Genomic DNA, 21,360 nt, shown 5'->3' on the forward strand with positions numbered 1-21,360 from the left:
CATTAAAGTTCATGTTTTTAGGTTCCTTTATTTTTATATTTGAGTTGAAATAAATGGAAAACACCATTATACACATCAAAGTATTTAATTTGAAGCTTAATATGTTAGTGTGGGAGGATGTCTACGTGGAAAGCAATTTGGATTTCACTATGCTGTAAATAGAATATTGAAAAGTTGCACTACGCTGGAGACAGTATCTTCGCAATGAGGGCATAATAACATACATCCGATCCGATAACACCACCCGATGCAGGTCAAAACTCCTACCTCCAACCCCCCCTGCGGGGTCAATTTTCCTACCACAAGGAAGCCCTGCATCACATCATTTGTATAGCTAATAGGTTACTTCGTCCATACTACCAAAAAAATCGGGGGCATTGTGGCAGACCACAATGGACTTTGCACACACTGGATCATTAGTCACTGTCAGATGAATCATTTGCTTTACTGACTTTCTGTCTTTTCTTTCGTCTCCTGCCCACAGTCTCTTCATCAGAACTGCTGTTTGAACCCGAATCGGATTCATTTTTATATGATGGCTGCGTTTGTCTGAGTCTTGCGGTGACACCACTGGTTCCAGATCGTGATGCGGTAGATTTTGTGCGCTTCCTTGCATGTCTTAAATCTTTAACTAAAGTTTCTTCTTCAGAGTCTTCAACAACGAGAGCAAAAAGTTCGCTAAATTTTAATTTGTCACTATCATCGCAGTGCGATTGAACATACGTTAATGACGCAATTAAAGAGTCTTGGGTGAAAAGTCCGCAACTTTTGGGTAAGTTGTTTTTCCTCAATTCCTCCAAATGACCTAAAAGATGCAGTGTCGTGGGTTGCGTCGTTTGAAGTAGTCCGGTTTGAGAAGAACGCACACTTTGACGTAGTCCTTTTCTAGGAGGCGTACTTCTTGGTTTACTCTTATTCAAAAGTGTACAAATATGTTCCGTTATTTCATTCTCATGGTGCAAAACCCAATGCCGTAAAAGGGATAAAGCAAAATTATCATTATCACGATAATTTCGAGCAGTGATGTGTCGGACCATATCAAGAGTTGGTTTCTTGTGGCGAAAAAGCAAAAGAAACATTGTTAAAGCTTCCGGGTGCTTTCTATGTGACAAGTTAGCCACTAATGGAAGGGCTACATCAGGGGCAATATCATGAACAGCTAATAAGTGCCAAGTGCTATACTGCTCAAACGTTTCCCATTCTAAACTTTTCATGAGAACATTCAAAACAGAATCTTTTTTCATCATAATTAATTGGCCAGTCATGACCAGACACTGCAAACGTTGCAACTGCTCCGAATCCAAAACTGCTACAATCATATTCAACAATTCGGCGTTGTCTATACAATGTTCGGGAAAATGTTTATAAACATGCGGAACTAGGTATATCAACATATTGACGTCATCGTCTTGGCAATGCTTCATGTCCATCATAAGACAATTATACGTTTCTGCGAGTTGCGTTGACTGCGCAAAAGATTCGTAGACCATCCAATTACTTTCTTTTAATGTAGGGTTTGGAACTGCTAAATAAAACAACAAATGATAACCCAACCTTTGTTGTAAAGTATACATTTCAGCTAAAAGTGAAAGCAAAACACTGAAAGAATCATCTTCTTCTCGGCCTTGGCATAATTTACGGAAAATTACATACAGGGGTTGTTCAATACACCCCGCCAAATATTCATCTGATAGTTCATCAGGCAAATTTGAACGACTGAAATTTTCAGAAAAAAGTTCAACCAAACATGAAGCAAGTGGAGTGCAAACTTCAGCGTCAAATTCTTCAAGGGACAAAAGGTGGTCGATGATGTCCTCAACACGTTCGCATTTTTCTTCTGTGTCGCTTGTAGTTGAGTTCTGCATTTGTGTAACGAGGTCTTTGAGTGTTTCGTCAAGTTTTTCAATGTCCTCGGTAATATCTCGATGTTCTAGCTTCGGTGAATCTCCCAGCGGAAATAAATATGCATCTTGATGTTTGTTAGATTCATCCTCTTCATCACTGAATATTGCGAGACTATCTTGTCCGGAGGAGTCCGCTTCTTCTTCTGTATCACCAATGTTACTGTGACCTTTGACCTCATCAGGGTCATCTTCAATTATCATTGGTTCTTCTCCAATGATGTCGTCACTAGGTGGCGGTGGAGGCATCGGACCAGAGTCCGGTGGTAACGGTGGTTTTCCATCTGTACCAACAGCACAAAACTCAGGAAATGTGGAGCGAATTAAATTTAACAATTCGGGGTCAAATTTGGGGTTATCAAAAATTGGGGCAAGGGAAGCAAGAACACGCTTCTCGAGAATTGTTTTTAATGCAGTACTGACGCCAGCTCGTACTTGATCGAACATAGGGGGATGAAAATTTTTGACAATACGACACAAGAAATCTAGTAGGGTTGTTGTAATGGCTGGATGATTTCTTAAACTGTTAAACATCACTAATACTCCAGCTTCGATGTCCATGACACTGTTTTTATCTGGGGCATAGAAAAGCCAATCCCAAAACAAAGCTAAATAGCTATATGATGACGCCACTCGAGATGTACAATTTGACAGAAGCCATCCTATAACGGCCCAACGTGGAATTATATCAGAGCATAGTATATCATTAGAAGGATGTACACATCCACAAATATAACGAATCAAATCGCCACGTAGTAGTTGACTTTCTGGGGTGGATAAATATTGTCTCTGGAACCAGTCTTGATAACGTTTCTGTTGACCAAAGCGTACTTTCAATAATAAAAATGCAACCTTTGATTCCATGTCAGATGTGAGTCTTGACACTAAGAATTTTCTTGATGTACGTGTTTGGACTAAAGATGGTAGGCCGGTGAAATTTGGTGCCAAACTTTGCGGCTTGTGTATTAAATCAGACCATAATCGCTCAAACTCTGGAATCCTTGCAACTCCCATTAGGAGCCTCACCAAATCACGTCCGATTGCTCTGCATTCGTTAAAGTGTTCTCTGAGCGTCGTAACACAAACTGTCACTTCTTTTTGGCGAACAGCTGCGAATGAAGGATGAAAATGGTCCTGAATTACACGCAAATATGTAAAAACCGTTGTTTGAATCAAAACTGGTGATTTATCCATCCACGCTCGATTGATTGATAAAATGTCAACAATATTTTCAGCTAACCATACATTTTTTGGAGTAGTATCACCACCAATTATTTGTTTCATTAAAGATATGAAAAGTCCATCAGTGCCTTGAATGTTAATTTTAATCAATTCGTTCATGAACCATAAGATTTGTGCTCGAGCCACGTCCTCAATTTTTATAAACTTTTCCAAAATTAACAAACTCAATCTTGAGAGTACAACATTCAAACTGTCTCGGTTCACCATCATGAGCTCTTGAGTAGCCTTCGGGCCGAGATGCCTATCGACTAATATTATAGCAAATAGTCCAAGGCATACGTCATCATGTTCTGCATTGCCTTTGGAGACTTGATTTGTTAGGATGTCATGCCGTTCTCTTTCCGAAGTAGCGTTTGACAATAGATTAGTGATATTCGAGTGGCATGTTTCCAGTTTTTCTTCTATTTCATCTTTAGCATCGATTGAAGTAGATGAGAAAACACGAAACGTACGAACAGGTGAGTGTGACATTGTTGAATACAAGTCGCTCCCAAAAAATCACATAATTTTTATAATGCTGTAAAATAATTTTAATTCATCAAAGGAAACTTTGAGAATTGTGGTCTAGTATAGTTTAGTACCACATGCACTTCTGATTGGCCTGGCTCAACAGTTTTTGCATATATGTCATTCCTAACCCCCACCTGACTATGTCACCAGAAAATTATGTCACTACGACGACCCAGTAGCGTATGAACCCCTCCAAAGTGTACGGATGAATGCCGAAAACGCACAGACAATTATCCGAAATCGAGCAAGCTATTTCTCTTGTTTTCTCGATGCAACAATCCCGATATGAGAGAAATCGCTGGCTTTTGTGATCGTAGCTATAATGTACTTTGGCGGCAAGATCTATGACGTGATTGTGACATCGTAGTGACGTAGTCTTTGGATGACATAGTCAGGTAGGTGTTAGGGAACACGTATGCAAAATTCGTTATACTACGCCCACCGGAAGTACTTGTGGTGCTAAACTATACTGGGGTCTAATGTGGTTCAGTACCACCAGTACTTAGTACTGGGTTTATCATGACCATTTTTGCATACGTTATTCCCAACCTCCATCTGACTACGTCATCCAAACGTACATCACTACGACATAACAATCACGTCATAGAGCTTGCCAAAGTATACCTACGATTGCCCGAAATGCCATTCCAGTACGGCACACTATACAGATCAAGCGACATTGTCTGGTTTCAGAGAAACCCATTTTACCGATGATCAGACACCCCTCCTTCAGGAGACATCTGAACATTGTTGTCCCCCAATATCGATAAATATAATAACGTCATCATTGAACTTCTCTGGAAAATGAATTATCCAATTCAACGAAGACAAAGATTTTTACTGTGGCATTCGAGAGTTTTTAGCAAAAAAGGGCAATTTTGGTCATATGACGGCCGTGATTAATTTAGATTACTAGTGAGACAAGCATGGGGCGATATGAAGCATCTGACGTGGTGCCAGACGTCCCTTGTTTGTGAGACACATGGAGTGTTTGTTTTATTGAGCAAAATTCTTGGAATTTGGATACCGGTAGTGTGTCATACTGCATTTGCACCGACGACAAATACCTCACTAACAGCAGCGATCTCTCTAATATCGAGATCGTTGTGACGAGAAAAATAGTTTGCTCCATTTTGGGTGATCGACTATGCCAGGGTTTCCCAAACTGGGGTCCGCGAACTCCTGGGCCCTGGGGGTCTGTGATGACTGCACAGGGGGTCTGTAACGATATGCAAAGTCTGATTGACCCTTGATGATTAATATCAATCAAAAAGGCATTGCGTTTTTTTGGTTGGGCGTTACAGACGAAAATCGATTGATGTCAGAAAAGGCAATTGAAATTTTGCCTATTGCAATGAACTACATGTATAAGGCAGCATTTTCAGCTCTCAGTGATATGATGACAAAAATACAGGTCAAGACTTGCTGTAGAGATAGGCTAAAATGTAGCAGTGCGAAGCAACTCAATCCATCATATCAATGTCGTTTGCATTTTTGTGTTGCAAATAAAATATCAAGCTTCCTCGTATCGTAGGTTACGTACTTAAATTGATACTGCAGTACTGTGATACGACATAGAATGGGGGTCCGTCAAAACTAAGATTCTTGAATACGTGTCCGAGGCCCAAAAGTTCGGGAAAGCCTGGTCTATGCGTCTTGGATGACTGCTGGTATAGTTTGAAGGGCCATGCGACATCGCAGTGATGTAATTTTTGGATGACGCAGTCAGATGCGGCGCGGCGGTGTGGCTCAACGGGCTAAGCGTTAGGAATACGCTCGCCACCGCACCTCTAACTAATCTGCGTGGGTTCGCAGGTTCGAATCCCATGCAGGGATGGTTATGTGCGAGAGGATTGCTGGACTCCTCGCCGTCGTTGGGTGGTTCACGTAACCGCTGGTCGGTTACGGCTTCCTCCACCACCAAGTCCATGCTTCCGAAAACAAACAATACAGTAAAACTAATCCCATACCCGACTTGGAATGGTAACCGGACGAGAGGCAGTGGTTCGCCATATGGATAAGCCGTCTTATAGGCTTTCCTCTCCCCCGGGATAAATATGTAAATCCTATCCTAAAAGGTAGGAGTTATGATTGACATAGACTATGCTGATATGCAGATATGCAAAAATTGTTAGTGCCAGCTTGTCTTGTTAAACTTTACTTAGATTGAGAGCGGCGACACCCGTGATAGAGGCCTAACTTCAATACATGTAAAATAGAAAGAAGTCGAACAAGTATATGAGATCAAAAAAATTAATGTCGAAAATACCGAATCCGTTACAAAAGAAAAGAAATCATTTCCGCAACTGCGGTACCGGTACCGGTACCGGTACACCTTGCACACGAAAATCACCGGCAAACTGACAATTTTGCGAAGCGCAACCTAGTGATGGAACATTAGTTTCTGTTGGACACATGGCCCTTCTATTTGTTACATTTGACGGCTGTAGCTAAGTTTAATTCGAATTTCAATTGCAATAAAACGTATTGAACTGTTCAATTTGAAAGGCACAGTGAATGCCAATAAATATTTTCTTCGGATGTCTATGGTAATGTACGTTTAGCCGACCTTTCAACCCACTCTGACATTGCACCCATTTGTTGATTATCGAATGCCCATTTTGGGATTTTAGATGAACTTACTAAAAACTAGTTGACCTGACCTATTCGAAATTACCATATTACTTTCAAGTACGAATCACAAATTAGAAAGCAAAAACCAACCTAATTAATTAAAACTATAAAAGACTATAAGTGTCACTGAGATATGGACAAAATCACGGGTACACCCAGGACCGGATTTAGACGATGAAAAGCCCCTAAAATACTCCATGAAATCTATTATGACGGCATAATTGAAAACATTGTGTTTCCTTTATTGTCAACTTCGACTTAATATCATATTTCGATTTCTTTCCACAAGTTTCTGAGAGAATAGTCTTACGATTTCATTGAAGACACCGGAAGGCGGCACTGTTGGGTTGAAAGCAACGAAAAGTCAGTTGCGCTACAATATTCTCAAATAATCCAAGTTCAAGAGAGAAACTTTTTTTGTATTCCATAGTAAGTAATCTGTGCAAGACTAAATTAACCATAAGCAAAATAAACACGTTCGTAAAGCACCAAGAAAAGGAGGCATCACAGAAATTTTTATTGACAAATTTTCGATGGTGCCTCAGTTTTTGATAAAATAATTCGGGGTAGTCAGAAACTCAGACCTCAATGTTGACTCGATAGGACCAAATTTCTATTTTGATAAATAATATTTTGTGTTGTTTACTGTGTTCATATTTTGAATGGCACGTATTGAGCACCAAAGTCTCAAGTGCTCAGGGTCTCTGAAAAACATGACCCGACCCTGATCTGTGGTATTTTTAACAACTCAACAGCAAAGCTTGGTATACAGATATATCATTTGCAAAGACGGGTGATTGAAGCACATTCGTGTTTTCGTCAAATCTCCGCATCCCCAAGAGTGATAATTTATTTCTTGAAGAAATAGTACCACAGATATACAGAGCGGATCAAATTAAACAAAATAATGCTTGGGCTCTCGGTTTATTCTGTCATTCTACCCTCATACAGAGTTTTTATATCATCTTATCAAATACGGACTCTCCGTTGCGTTTTTCTAGGCCTGAATCACGGACTGCTTTTTTCAATTGGACATTTCGAATCCCTCACTTCAGCTTGAATGTCCCTGTTGGAATATATTTTACTAATTTTATATTAGGTTGCTAACTTTCTAAGACCATCGCGAAGATCGCAATACTAGACAACCTAGCATTTTGTGTGTTCCCAAAATTATCACTAACACATTTCCTCCTGTGAATGTCTCACAAAAAAACACTCGACTAACAAAAGTGAAATTATAATAGAAGATTCGGTTTGAATAAGTTAGTTAATTGTAAGCAGCCTACGCCATTCGGGCACAATATAAGAAAATTTGTTGCCAAAAAGTCGGATTTACCTTGCAGTCTTGATGTACAGAATAGTATTGGATGTCCATTAAGTCTTAAAAAAATTCAAAATTGCAAAGGGAATTTTTCGATATCATATATTGTTTTGGTCATCACAGATGTATTGAATGAAGTAACAATTACTGATTAAAAACAACAAACCTGGTTAGGATATATTGAGAACTGACTTCATAACAAATTTAAAATTATAATGAGACTTTATGGTCCTGTATATCTTCGGTAAAACGCAACATATTATCCATTTGCTGATAAAGATATAAAAATAAATGAGAGAGGTAATGCAATCAATCAATGAAGTAGCGAGACTTTCAGTTAATATATTCATATAAAAAAGACACAGTAAAATTCAACTGCCTGTTGTACAGGGTTTCTATTTACTAATAGTTCTTTCTTTTGCTGGTTCTTTCGTAGATGGACAAAACACTACGAAAAATGTAATCTAAACTACCACAAAATCACTCGTATCGTTATTTTTTCCTAAAACAAGACTTATAATTCAGGCAAAATGGCAACACTACACTTAAACCAATCGCAGCTATGAACACTATTACGGCTATGACAATAAGAGCTATAATTCCTGCTGGCAAAGTTCCGCTCTCCCGTGGGCTCTTTGCGATACTGATTGTCCCAGTTTGGTTTGAAGACGCCGATAAAGTTGTAGTTTCTGGAGGATGATTGACGTACATGGCATAGGTTTTTACAAGGAATTGTACATGGGAGTACAGGTCAAATGAGGAATGTAAATCTTGTGAAACTCCGCCGATTAACACTACATCATCATACTTCATCATCTTAGCTCTAAGTATATCATCACCGATTTCCGTTGTTATCTGAAGAAATGATTAGAGTATTTTCAACCGGTAGATGAGGCAGAAACTGCATAGCTAATTATTGTGCGTTTGGATACGATCGGATTTTCATATTTATGCGAGCTTGCCCCGAGTATTCTAAAACCTTGACCCCGACTATATTTGATGATTTCGCTTCAAATCTGTCAAATATTTTTATTTTTAATTAGCTTCACACCCCCTCAAACAATTGTCTACGCCCCCCTTGTGGGTCGCGCTACATCGTTTGAGAACCACTGGTCTAAATCAATAACGGACTCGCTTAACGGGTTTGTACAAACCCACTTCTGTCCACTCCATGTCTTTAACAAATATTCCTGTACTCACTGCTCCATCCCCGAGAGACAGCGCAATTATAATTTCTTGTTGGCACTCCGTGTCGTCAGCTTTCCACCAATGTTCTTGGAGTTGTTTCGCGAAGTCTCCGATTAATTCATTTTTACGTTTGTTATCTCTGTATTATAAAAGGAAGAATCCCAGTATGAATAAGGTATAAATAGCGTGAATTATTTAGTTTTCTTGGAGGAAATAAAGTATCGTTTTGTATTACTATCACTAAGTTTCAACAAGTTATTTAGTATTTATGAGTTGGGTTGCGCAAAACCAACTCCTTATCCTTCCTCTATGCTAGTGGTTGCCAACCTTTTTTGCGTCGTGACCCGCTTGGGATAATTTCCAACAAGACGTGACCCCTTTCAAGATATATATATGCTGAAATTAAATTAGTAAATCTTGAAAAAGAACGGATATTAAGCTTTGATATGTTTCTGCAAAATAGTTATCTTGGATCAATTCAAATACTATCGATCATTTTATTATCCCGTTATCCCAAAAAATAATTTTTTTTTTGAGTGCACTATCTCTGCTATTTACTGAGTACCGTATTTCCGGCCATTACGCCAATTTTGAAGACTCATTTTTTACCCAAATTTACTGGAGTTGGATTATTTGAGTGAATTTGATCAAAAAATACCGGGAGTCAAAATTGGTCTGGGCGATACAGGAAAATACAGGGACCTCCTGGAGTATGCTCACCAAGATGGCGCACAACCTGAACTCGGGTTGTGTACCAGATTAGGGTTCAGGTTGTGCGACATCTTGGTGCGCATACTTCAGGAGTACCGAATACAGTAATGGGAATGCATAACTCGTACTTTCATGTTACTCATTTCATGGTAAGTTTACCTTCTATACTATATAGACTTTAATTTACGGATTGTCATTTGAATTGACATTGAAAGATGAACACGAGGGCCCTTACAGTTGCAAAATTTACACGCAACACTTAAAATTGAAAAAAAAAAACGAAGAGGAACATACTTAGATTAAATTTTGAAGCTGCGACCGCAAAGTTTTCCTTGAGGGCTGCATTTGGCTCGCGGGCCGCATGTTGCACACCCCTGTATAGAGCCTTGTTCTGAGCGAAAGACGTGGACAATCGTCGTAGGGAAAAATATCAAAATACACTCACGGATTTTTAATTTTGTTGACAACTGCCACAAAAATGACGACGTTCCAGGTGTAGCATTTCCCATTCATGCATGGACACACACTTTTGTTTGCTGCGGTATGCAAATCTCGGTTCAGCTTATTTGCAGCTTCTGGACCTAAATATAAACAGATTGTATAAAACTTAAAAAGGGTAGGTCCTAGAGTACTTTCGTAGTGTGTGTACCAGGTTAGGGTTAGGCCATAATTTTATTCTGATTTCTTTTGTTTTAGTTTATTACGAGTTCAGGGACAGTCTGTGTTAGCCAAAGGAATATGTCCATTCCCTAACTGGATAATTACAATTTTTTTTATTGTAAAGCGTGACGCGAAAGAAACCAAGACAACAAGCAGCAAGGGCCAATAAAAAAAAGGAAAGAACTGAGTGGAAGCATCTAGCGCCCATCAACAGTCCAAACCTAAATCTGCCCTTCTTCAAATATCCCCTCGCTTTTTTACATCAGTGGCGGGGGCTTTGTGCAGGAGATCCATTGTTTTTTAAAGCTATAAGTTTGGTATTGTTTTCTGAATGAGGAAACCCGTTGTTAATGAGTTTGATACAAAAAAGAACCCATCACTGCCTGTAATAGGTATTGTCTTCAAGTGTTGCTTGTTTTCATGATTTTAAATCAAGTGTAAGTCGAACTGCATTCACTCAGCAATGAATCATACTTATTCTCCTAATAGTATTTTAATATAAAAGTGAAAATAAATTGCACTTTTCTCTGCTCTCTTTAGACAACAGATCGATGCGCACATGATTTTCTATTTCCAAATTCAATTGACTGAATTGGTTTTTGATTGATGGAGATTAAAATTTCAAAGAAATGAATTCTAAAATTAATCTTCAACGCTGCATATTGTTCTAAGTCACCCGTTCTCAACCAGTGGGCCTGCGGGAATGGAAAAAAAAAGGTAGCAGCACAAAGGCAGCAGCACATCGCAACCAATGGACCAAGAGATTAAAAAAAATAACATTTGATTATAAAAACTTTATAATCGGGCAAAACTTTTCGGACACCCTGAACAAGTCTCTTTGAACTTGATGAATTTATATGGCATTGCTATGAAATAACATTTTTGAAGAACTATCCACCACGAAATTTATTAACCAATTTGATCGCAGAACGCTTTCTTGATATTCCAATTACGCCTTGTCAGTTATTTCAATTCTTATTTTAATTTTTTATCAATTTCTTGCGGATTTCATGCTTTTTAAAGATAAATAAAAGCGTCTGTTTTTGAATTGAAATTACCGAAGCACAGCGTTCATTTTCTACATCGAGATTGGAATAAAATCGATATTAAGCTTACAAATGTATGGATTCAGATTTCAAAACGTGAGAGGACAATTATCGAAGAGTTACTTTTCTTGTATATGTTAACCCCTTAAATTGCTTAAAACATACATTTTTTGATTGCTTCTACGAAAATGAAGAAAATTTATTTAACACTCGAACTTCTTTCTGTGCATGATTGTACCCACAATTTTCAGTAATCTAATAGGCTACGCCTGGCACGATAGTTATGTTTTCTCTAGAATGTGTTACATATGACCTAGGTTTCTGGGCCAGCCTGTATACCATATTGGTAAATACCAAAATGTATTTTGCACACATCGTCTTGTGATATTTTAAGCAATTTTAGAGCATAAACCAAGACCCGAAACCGCCTCGGCGGACAGTGGAGTGAAATAAGTAACGCCCAGGCTATTATTATTAAACACTGATATATTACCCGATTTCTCTAGTTTATTTAATTTTATACCCCTTTTAACGAGGTAATTGACGTTGACGGGTCACAACACTTAAAAGCGATGAGATGAGATATCATGATTTTGAGATATCAACATTTTTAGCTGCGTGCTCTGGAAGCTATTATGCCCGTGGTGCTTTAGCTTTTTTAGTTTATTTATTGTCATTATTATTACTTATGAGTTAATTGCTTTATTGGACACGAAATGTATTTATGATTTTACTAAATTGTTATTGGATTTGTTAAATATTGTTAGTAATGAAATCTTTTTGGAGCGACTAGAAGACTATTTGACACAATTCTCACGGGACCCGATACACATTTTATCCAAAATTGTGCTGTCCTATTTTAACTCGTGGAAGCATTTTGACATTACGTATAGATACATTTATATTTGGCATTTGACCTCTTCCTGTCCATAAATTTAGGCATTGCTATTTTGTTATTGTTTATGATCAAAACTCGTCTGCACTTAACGTATCCTATTTATAACCAGATGAATTCGAAATAGTGCCGTCTAGTTCCATACCCGACTTGAACCGATAACCGTAAGACAGGCCGTGGTCCATACCCCAAGAATAAATATGTAATTCCTATGCTTTGCCTTGGCATGCGATCTCAGTGGTTTTAGTCTGACCCAAAGATCGTAGCGTAGGAATTGAATTCTATGAGAATGTCTTTATGAGATTAAATCGATACCAAAGGCACCCTAATTGGTTGAGATCATGTTAACCATAGACGTACCAAAGCGGCGCTCAATGTTTAGATATTGAGGGTGTAAGATCTCCCCATTTCGATTTTGAAAAACACGAATTGAGACTTGATCCACCATATGTCTTAATTTGTAGAGCAAATTTATTCGGACAATTATTTCCTAGAAAATCTAAAGAATTTAGAATGACGGAAGCAAAAATCAATAATTCCAAGCTTCATAAAACAATTACAAAGCTGTGTATTTTATCTATATCATGAATATTAATGAGATAACGATTGTAAAAATTTCAAACAGTTTTCAGACAATTTCATCAGCTTCGCGTTTCGCTATCGTCTCGTACATATTAATCGATATATTTATATACTTAGAATATGCATAAAAATTTTTTTTTTGATCCAAAAATCTTGTCGAACACTAGCTAGGGATCTATTATAACTAGTAATAAAACCTTATTTTATATGTGGAACAAAAGGGTCTTGCTTGTCCCACTCTGCTCAGTCTACAAGTGGTCGTTACATTTACATATCTTATTACTTATCGATTTTAATCGGTAAGTATGTTGATAGGTATTTTTCTGTCTGTCTGTATGTCTGTCTGTTGGATGCACGCGATATCTCACGATTGAATCTGCTCCAGATTTTGCATGTGCATTCATCATATGTCGGACCAGAAGCCTATTGATTTTGGATGAATTATGTCGTATAATTATCGAGTTATTAATTAATCAGTGGTGGGACACAAGGTGTCACTATGGAGCTAGAGCGTTTTGGGAGATCCCCTAACTTTCGATGGATAAGTCTTCGGTCTCTGACCGATATTCTCGTTTTTATTTTGGCGTATATACGAAACTTATACAAACATCCGCTCGAATTATATCTAAAAGCACAAACATCAGAAAAGAATTAATTTGCATGTTTTGAGCAAGTACTGAAAGTATCAATTTGACTTAAACTAAATCACACGAAATAAAATATGTTTTTCCATCATTAAAACCAAACTTTCACATCGAATTACATTACGTGATCATTGATTAGTTTGGTCAAAAAGCGTATTATGTCAAATTTTCTGACCCACAATGATATATTAGGTCGTAAATAGAGGCGTGATTTTCGTGTTGGGGTCAAAGTTTAATTCAAAGTGGGCTAAAAACATTATAATTATGTAACAGATATTCACACATTAGAATCGATGATCATTGCTGTTTTATTGATCGCGTTATCTTAACCTTCAATCTCGCTTCTGAAAAAAACTTTGGTTTGGGGTTGTAGAAATGGAAAAGCGCGAGTACTTAATCACTCATTACACTGCTTAGTGTCGACGTAATTTTAACTGGGACATGTGGGTAAAGTGGGTGACAAATGGGACAAGTGTACAACAAGTGTGGGGCAAGGTGGACAATGGTGGGATAAATGAGACAAGTAGGAGAATGGAACAAGGGGTCAAATGTTAGATAAATGGGACACGTTGGACGAGTGTACGTACTACAAGTGTGGGATAAATGGGACCAGTGTGAGTCAAGTAAGACAAGACTCCAACAAGTGGGAGAAATAGAATGAAACAAGCGGGACTTGTTAGGATGATAAGTGGTAAAAGTGAGCGACAAAAGAAACAAGTTTTAGTTAAATAAAACCAAATTTTGCGAATCTGCGGCCTAATTGGATTGTCATGGCATGTTCTAAATCAGGCATACTTCATTACATGCTTTTCAGGCAAGTAAATCTTGTTATTCCGATCATTTGATCCTATTAAGTAGTTATATCGGGCGACCGTTTTCAGGATGCAATCCGCATTTTTTACCTACCTGCCCATCATTGTGTCAAATTTGTCAAAATTGAGAACGTGATATAAGAAAACGCGTCACTAAGCCGGAAATTTTAGAAATTTCCCTTTTTTTTTTTTTTTTTAGTTTAGTCATAACGAATATCCAACAATCATCCATGTACTTTATCAAAGCGACGGGACTTGGTGACGAACATTTTTTACTGAATGGATCACTAGTATATTTTTATGATGGAAACAGAAGTTTGCGGGTCATAGATTTATTCAATTTTTGCATCAATGATAAACTTACTTTTTCTATTTTTCGTAGATCTTTTAATTCTAGATGAGATTGTGTAGTTTTGAGTTTGCACATGGAGCACTTATTGTTGGATTGAATTGACGCTCGGCTGTTTTGCAATTTTGTTTTCTCATTGGAATGTTGGTACGTTCTTTTACATCAACTCTCGAGTTATATCGAAATACCGAAAAAGATACTGTGGGTTTTGTGCTCCGCTGGTCCGTGGTTTGCGTTTGGACTGATGTTTTGCTATACAAAGTTATCTGTTTCGACAGTCTGGGGTAAAAATGGCGGAGGGGTGAAGGCGTGGTGATTTTGTTTTTATGAAGCCATACTTGTAAAAAACAGTGGTTTCCAAATTTTTATGTCTTCTGGCCTCCCTCCAAACACTTTAAGCACTCATATACTCTCATACTTCTCACATATGGTACGTTAAGACAAAAGTTTGGATTGTTTCGCGGAAATACGGCGAACTTTTAGGCTGTAAATATTTTGAAACTTCGTCCCATGAGAGGCGGTTTAAAAGAAACTATACTGTATAAAATATTCACAAAATTACTCGAAACCACTTGTTATTGCAAACTGTAGCCAAACAGTAATGCTTATATATTGATCGTAAATTGACTGCAGACATACGTAATCGAAATTATCTCTGAAATTCGACAAATTTAGTACTTAAACAGTTCTTATTACATTGTTTATCAAATCATGTCAAGAAAAATCAAATTTGTTGATAAATTTGACAATAAAAATGTGGTTTTGTTTCAGTGGGCGCGGTGGCCTTGCGTCAGAATTCTATATCTTGGCGTTTTAGGGTTCAATCCGAACCCGAGCAGTTCATCCAGGATGTAAGAAATTTAGGAGGCACTGCCGAAATTTAGTAAACCCAGTATCTGCTTGTTTAAAGCCTTGTACGGGGTGAAGAATCTCATGAGATGGCAGTTGTAATATATGGGGTCATTTGACATTAGACTCATGTTAAAACTGACGAATTTTTTAATACTCCAAAATTTTTCCCTCGAATCTGTGGGATGTGAAATTTTATTGTATATCTAAGGTCCTTGCTGATATTTGAAAACGTGCGTAATAATAACTGATTTAAAACAGCTGTAAAAGCTGTACGCATTATTTTGTTATATTTCATAGCGTTTAACACAGATTATGAGCAAATAGTATAACTGAGATACGAAATATATGTATGTCCCTGTGGTTGATATGATCTTCAAAGACTGATCAATAGTGCAACTAAAACTTTAAATCAATAATTAATTTTGTTTATTTTTCTCAAAAACTACAACATTTTACAACATGAAAGGTCAATTTACTACTTTTAAGGTGAACAAATTCAGAATCCAATTTTATCTTTATATCGATCTCTAAGACTGGTACCGGCATCTCTGAGAGTTCTGTTCAACTCGATTTGAACAACAATTAACGTAATTTCAGATGAATTTAAAGTTTTTCTGAATCAAATTAAAGGCCTAAACATTGTGTAATCAAAGAGAATCGTCAAACTCGCTAGAGAGACTATTTCGCTGTATATATGCGATTCTTACATTTTCGATTTGAACCAGGCATTAAACAAACTATGAATTATATAGATCAATAGTGTCATGTATGTCATTGTGAGGCCGTCTGGGGATTCGTTGTACAGTTTACAATCAATTAAGAAATAAGTTCAAAATCAATTATGAAATAGGTACAAAATTGTAGCAGTCTACCAGGGTAATTTGAGTGTCTAATTAAGGATGGCCAAAAAAGATCGTCAGTGAGTCCAATGACATAATAAGGTCAGTGCGGGTCCAATTAGGTCTGGCGAAATATGATCAGTGCGTCCAATGGCTAAATACAGTCCACGCGTGTCCAATTATGGTTGGTTGAATACGTTTAGTGAGTCCAATGTCGAGTTACGGTCAGTGCGTGTCAAACTTTGGCCGGCAAAATACGGTCAGTACATGCCCAATTGGGGCAGGAGTGATATTGTTAGTGAGTCTAATGACGAAATACGTCCAGAACGTGTCTAATACGGTCAGTACGTGTCCAATGTGGTCAGTGAGTCTAATGGCGAAATATGGTCAGATGTCAAATTAGGCCTGGCAAAATATGGTCAGTGCGTGTCCAATTAGGAATATCCGTCGTGTACATAAATATATTACTCTTAGCTATTTATTCGCAGTTCTCACACATTTGAACTCGGCTTTTTCACAAACTGCCAATTACGCGTAGAAACAACAGTGCCTTTGTTAGGCTGTCTGGGGATTCGTTGTACAGTTTACAATCAATTAAGAAATAAGTACAAAATCAGCCAAAATTGTATCAGTCTGCCAGTCTAATTCGTTGGCTTCATTTCACTGAAGCGATGGTGTCGGTGACGTATTGATCGCGGTTCACGATATACGACTGAAAACATTCGCGTTTGATATTTGAGACGTGCATGAGGTTGGTGACGTGCGTGAGTCGTGGTAAAGGTTGTTTTTTCGTCCAGTGAAAATAGCATAAAAAATTAAAAAATTAAATTGAAAACCAATACACATTTTTACTGGGGTAGTGAAGCCGCGTGTAATCACAACTAGATATCGAGCAGAGACACCCAAAAACGCAACGGTGGACTAATAATTACAGCATTAGTATTATCACAATGACATTGTAGGCTAAAACCTCGAATTCAAACCTCATACCCACAAACTTACCCATCGATCAGGGTATAGAATTTTTTTTTAAATAAATGCTTTTTCTTCCGAACAAGACTCTATATACAAAAAGCCACTGGAGTATCACACGACAGGCATCGCGCCTGGTGCCGAATCCAAAATATTCTGATCTTTCCGAATTATAGTGGTTTCCTACCTTGAAGTTATTGCTTATGCAGAGCTTTGTTCGCAAAAACAGCGTATAGATATGTCGTCAGAAAAACTCACAAAAAAATGAATGACTGCCATTTCGTTTCCACAAACGTCAGGAATTTAATTTTATTTAATGATACAACTCGATCACGCGGACCCTAATCTCTTAAATCTAATTTCGGAACCAACTCTTTTGACAAATAATATAATTATATAGAAAAAAAAACATATTCCAACACAATTTACCAATGACGAAATAAATGACGCCATAATCCAACCCTTTATGAGTTACAAAAAACAAGTAAATTACGAGTACAGGCTGCGGAAAGATGTAAATCAGATTTCACTAGTCGTTTGAATGATATTTATCACATTGCAGATCTAAGTCTTCCGTTGCGAAGTAATAGAAATTATATTATCAATTGAATGTTACCTGATAATTTGCATCGCAGCATGTGCGAATTATAGGATATATACGTTTCCAACAATTTGAAGTTATGAATAATCTTTTTTTATAAATTAGGTATGTAGTTCTATCATAACGGGTTCGGCAAATAAAAAAATAGGAAGACATCTGAATGAAATATCTATTATTGCTGCTATCGTATACGTGTGATAAGTTGTGTACACTGTTTGTCGAGTCGAGTACTAATGAATATATTACAGGAAAATGGGAAATTAAAAAAATATACAAAATATAACCCGTACGTTAAAATTCAGACTACGGAGAGAGTGGACATTCGTGGACAAGCGTGGCGGGTGCGACCACCCGTAATGGAATAAAAAAAATTTCCTTTTTAATTGGACAAATATGGGTGGAATATTGGGTCCCATACGACTCGAAGAAAATTAAAAAAATATACTAAACTGATAAAATTTTCCAACAATTACTTCAACAACAACAACAACAACAACAACAACAACAAAAAACAGAATCTGAAAAAAATATCCATATACCATGCACACTTGCCCAATGATGATTTTTTAAACACATGACGTCGTTTATAATGTTGCTAACCCGACAGATTGTAATCTAATCTACAAAATTGCGATGTTTTCGTGCCCAATTACTCAGTAAAGCTGTGTTGTCACTCGAAATCGGCTTTAGAAAATGTCAAATTAAATTACACCGTGTACGCACACCTGTATGACATACTGCCATCACCAACAAAATTAGTTGATGTGACCATGAAATCAAAACCAAAACAGGCACAGCTTAGAAACCGACGTCAAAAGATGGTCCATAATACTGGAGAGTAAAAAAGGCCATTTCTGAAAAATGTGACTTGAGCTCATTTGGATTTACTTCGGCGATGTAAGGATATAAATAACATTTGTGCAAGAAGGGTGAATTTTTTATTATAGAGTTGCGATTAGACTCATTTATTAAGGATAGAATACGAAATTTTTAGTCCGACTGGGGGTAGTAATATATTGAGCTGTCTTTCCTTTCTCCTTGTCTACTTTCTACTTCGGATCCGCATGTGACCGTTGCCGCACAAAAATGCTTGAACAAAATTATTATATTACATTTTATCAATATATCATTGCTTACATAGGAATAAGACATAAGTGAACTGTTGTGCCAAACTGACTAAAATAACGCCTCCATTAAAATTTATCCTTCTTGCCTCGATTGAACTATCTGAAGCCATGAATTAAGCCAAAAAGTTGAGATAGGCAAACCGATAAAATTTGTAATATAATTATTAGTAGGAAGAGCGAACTATTCTACCAAATCGGCCTCAACAAATAATGATTTTAATAAAATATACGCCTTTTGATCTCAACTGTGCTATCTGTAGTTTCGGATTAGGCCAAAAATGGAAATAGGCTATTTAATTGAATTTATATAATAATCGTTAGTTACATATACGTAAAGTACTCTATCAAGCTGACATAATAAAATGTTTCTTTTATCAAAGAGATAAAGTTTAATTTTAATTGCGGTATGTAGTACAACCATTTGATATCATTATGATATTGTAATCATTGATAGCATAAGTGAACTATTTCATCATTCATTTGAAATATTGCTTTCATCAAAATTCATGCCTTCTAACCTCAATTGCGCTATCTGAAGTTACGAATTATTATAAAACGCTAAAATAGCGCGATCAATTAAATTTATATTACAGTCAATAACACCATAAGTCAAACTGAGCATCATAGCTCACAAATTGCACCTACCAATATATCTTATGTTTACAGTAATATCCACTGAAGGGTGCTCCCGAAGTATGTGAACCAAGATGGCGGACATCGGAACGTAACATGGGTAACAGGTTAGGGTTAGGCGATAATTTTTTTCTAATTTTCCTTATTTTAGTCCTATTATCAGTTCGAAGACTAGCCAAGTGCCTCTCGTAGTATTTATACCTAAAATTATGGCCTAACCCTAACCTAGTACACATATTACATTCCGATGTCCACCATCTTGGTTCGCATACTTCGGGAGCCCCCACTGAAGTATGATATAATAGCAGTGACTTCATATCTTAATTAAAGGTTGAACAATAAATTTAAATTCTGAAATAATTGTTTTGATTAAAATAAAACTAATGGGATAACAAAATGACATAACTCTCGAAATAATAAATATATTTATATATACAACGATTATTTTTGTTATGAAATATATACAGGAATTTCGCCTCGAACCTTCTTTTAAACAAACCCGCTTATAAAACAGAAATGCTTCCGCCGTCAGCGGGATAAGAAGTTCACGAGCCAGTCATCATGTCACAGGGATAAATTAGACCAATAAGTGAATAAAGCGGCGCTCCAGAAGTATGTGTACCAATATCGAGGTAACTAATTTTGGTCGCCTACTTTACATCATCAAGTTGTGTAAAGGAACGGAAGCCTATGTGGATATATTTACTTGGCCAACACAGAGAGTCCCCAAACTCATTATATAACTGAAATAAGAAAAATCGGAATAAGATTATGACCTAACCCTAACTGGGTACACACACTACGCGAGTACCAATGAAGCAATAAACAGTAAGACCACACTAACCTCCTCCAAATGCACGGTTTTTGAAAATACCATCTGGGTCGCATATTAATCCAGGCTCCGATATACCACAGCATTCAGGACAATATCGGGGGTCGGGCATATCCTCAGCAGTCCATCCGGTTTCGACTGTTTCCGAAATAGTTTTGTTGTCAGATGTGGAAGCTGACGACGCAGAATTGACAACCGCTGCCGCAATACAGTGATTAGTGGTAAATGTGAATATTGCGAGTAAAACGAGCGTGTTTATCCTGCCAGAGATCATTTTTATTTATATGTTTAAATTTTAGCTTGAAATATAAAACGAAAATACGATAAATAATGTTTCGATACAGAGAATATCGTTATAAATATCTTAGCTCAAAGCCCACCAGCACGCATGTTCTCCGCCCTACGCGTTCATGGTTTGATAACTACTGCCTATATTTCTATATTGAAGCGAACATTGGTCCTAATACCCAGCCTCATAGTTCGAAAGTGCAAACGAATATGTGAAAACCCTACCTTTTTAAGCTCTCACTTAAGCTCTGAAGTAAACTAACTAAATAATGTTATGAATACTGATGTCGTGGATAAGGCGGTCGCAATGCCAAACGGCTGCCAAATCGCGCGAAGAGAGTTTATTTTGTTTGTCAAACAATGTAACACGCAATATATGTATACACACATAAAATATAAATAAATTAACAGATGCTTTTGGTATATGAATGAGAGGTAACGATACGACTTGTTGGTGTCATCAAAGTTTATTGCCACCAAAAGGACGTGAAGTACAACTACCTCATCTCGAGATTTTAATTTTTTGGGTCGATTTTTCTCTCTTTTTTCTCTCTTTCAGTATATACCTATAACCGCTATATAGACATACTAGCATGTGGAGTCGGAGTCCACTACACCAATCTAAAAGTTGACTCGCTCCCTGTTCTATCCTATTCTTTCATATAAAGAATTTTTTGGACCTAACACCCTTTGATACGCGGTTCCATTAACGCAGCCTTTC

The 21,360-nt window shown here is 37.2% G+C and overlaps 2 protein-coding genes across 2 annotated transcripts; both read right to left on the reverse strand.

The window, feature by feature from the left end:
- Positions 1-8: 8 nt before the first annotated feature.
- On the reverse strand, positions 9-3,681 carry LOC120334869 (integrator complex subunit 3-like). The gene has a single exon (XM_039402384.2). The coding sequence runs from the start codon at positions 3,612-3,614 to the stop codon at positions 417-419; it is 3,198 nt and encodes a 1,065-aa protein (XP_039258318.2). The 5' UTR covers positions 3,615-3,681; the 3' UTR covers positions 9-416.
- Positions 3,682-6,685: 3,004 nt separating this feature from the next.
- On the reverse strand, positions 6,686-20,668 carry LOC120334858 (uncharacterized). The gene is made up of 4 exons (XM_039402373.2): positions 20,364-20,668; positions 9,953-10,088; positions 8,809-8,935; positions 6,686-8,463 (listed from the first exon to the last, which is right to left on the reverse strand). The coding sequence occupies exons 1-4, from the start codon at positions 20,623-20,625 to the stop codon at positions 8,101-8,103; spliced, it is 888 nt and encodes a 295-aa protein (XP_039258307.2). The 5' UTR covers positions 20,626-20,668; the 3' UTR covers positions 6,686-8,100.
- Between the last annotated feature and the right edge of the window lie 692 nt (positions 20,669-21,360).

Source organism: Styela clava, chromosome 1 (assembly GCF_964204865.1).
Source record: "Styela clava chromosome 1, kaStyClav1.hap1.2, whole genome shotgun sequence".
In the NCBI taxonomy this organism is placed as follows: domain Eukaryota; kingdom Metazoa; phylum Chordata; class Ascidiacea; order Stolidobranchia; family Styelidae; genus Styela; species Styela clava.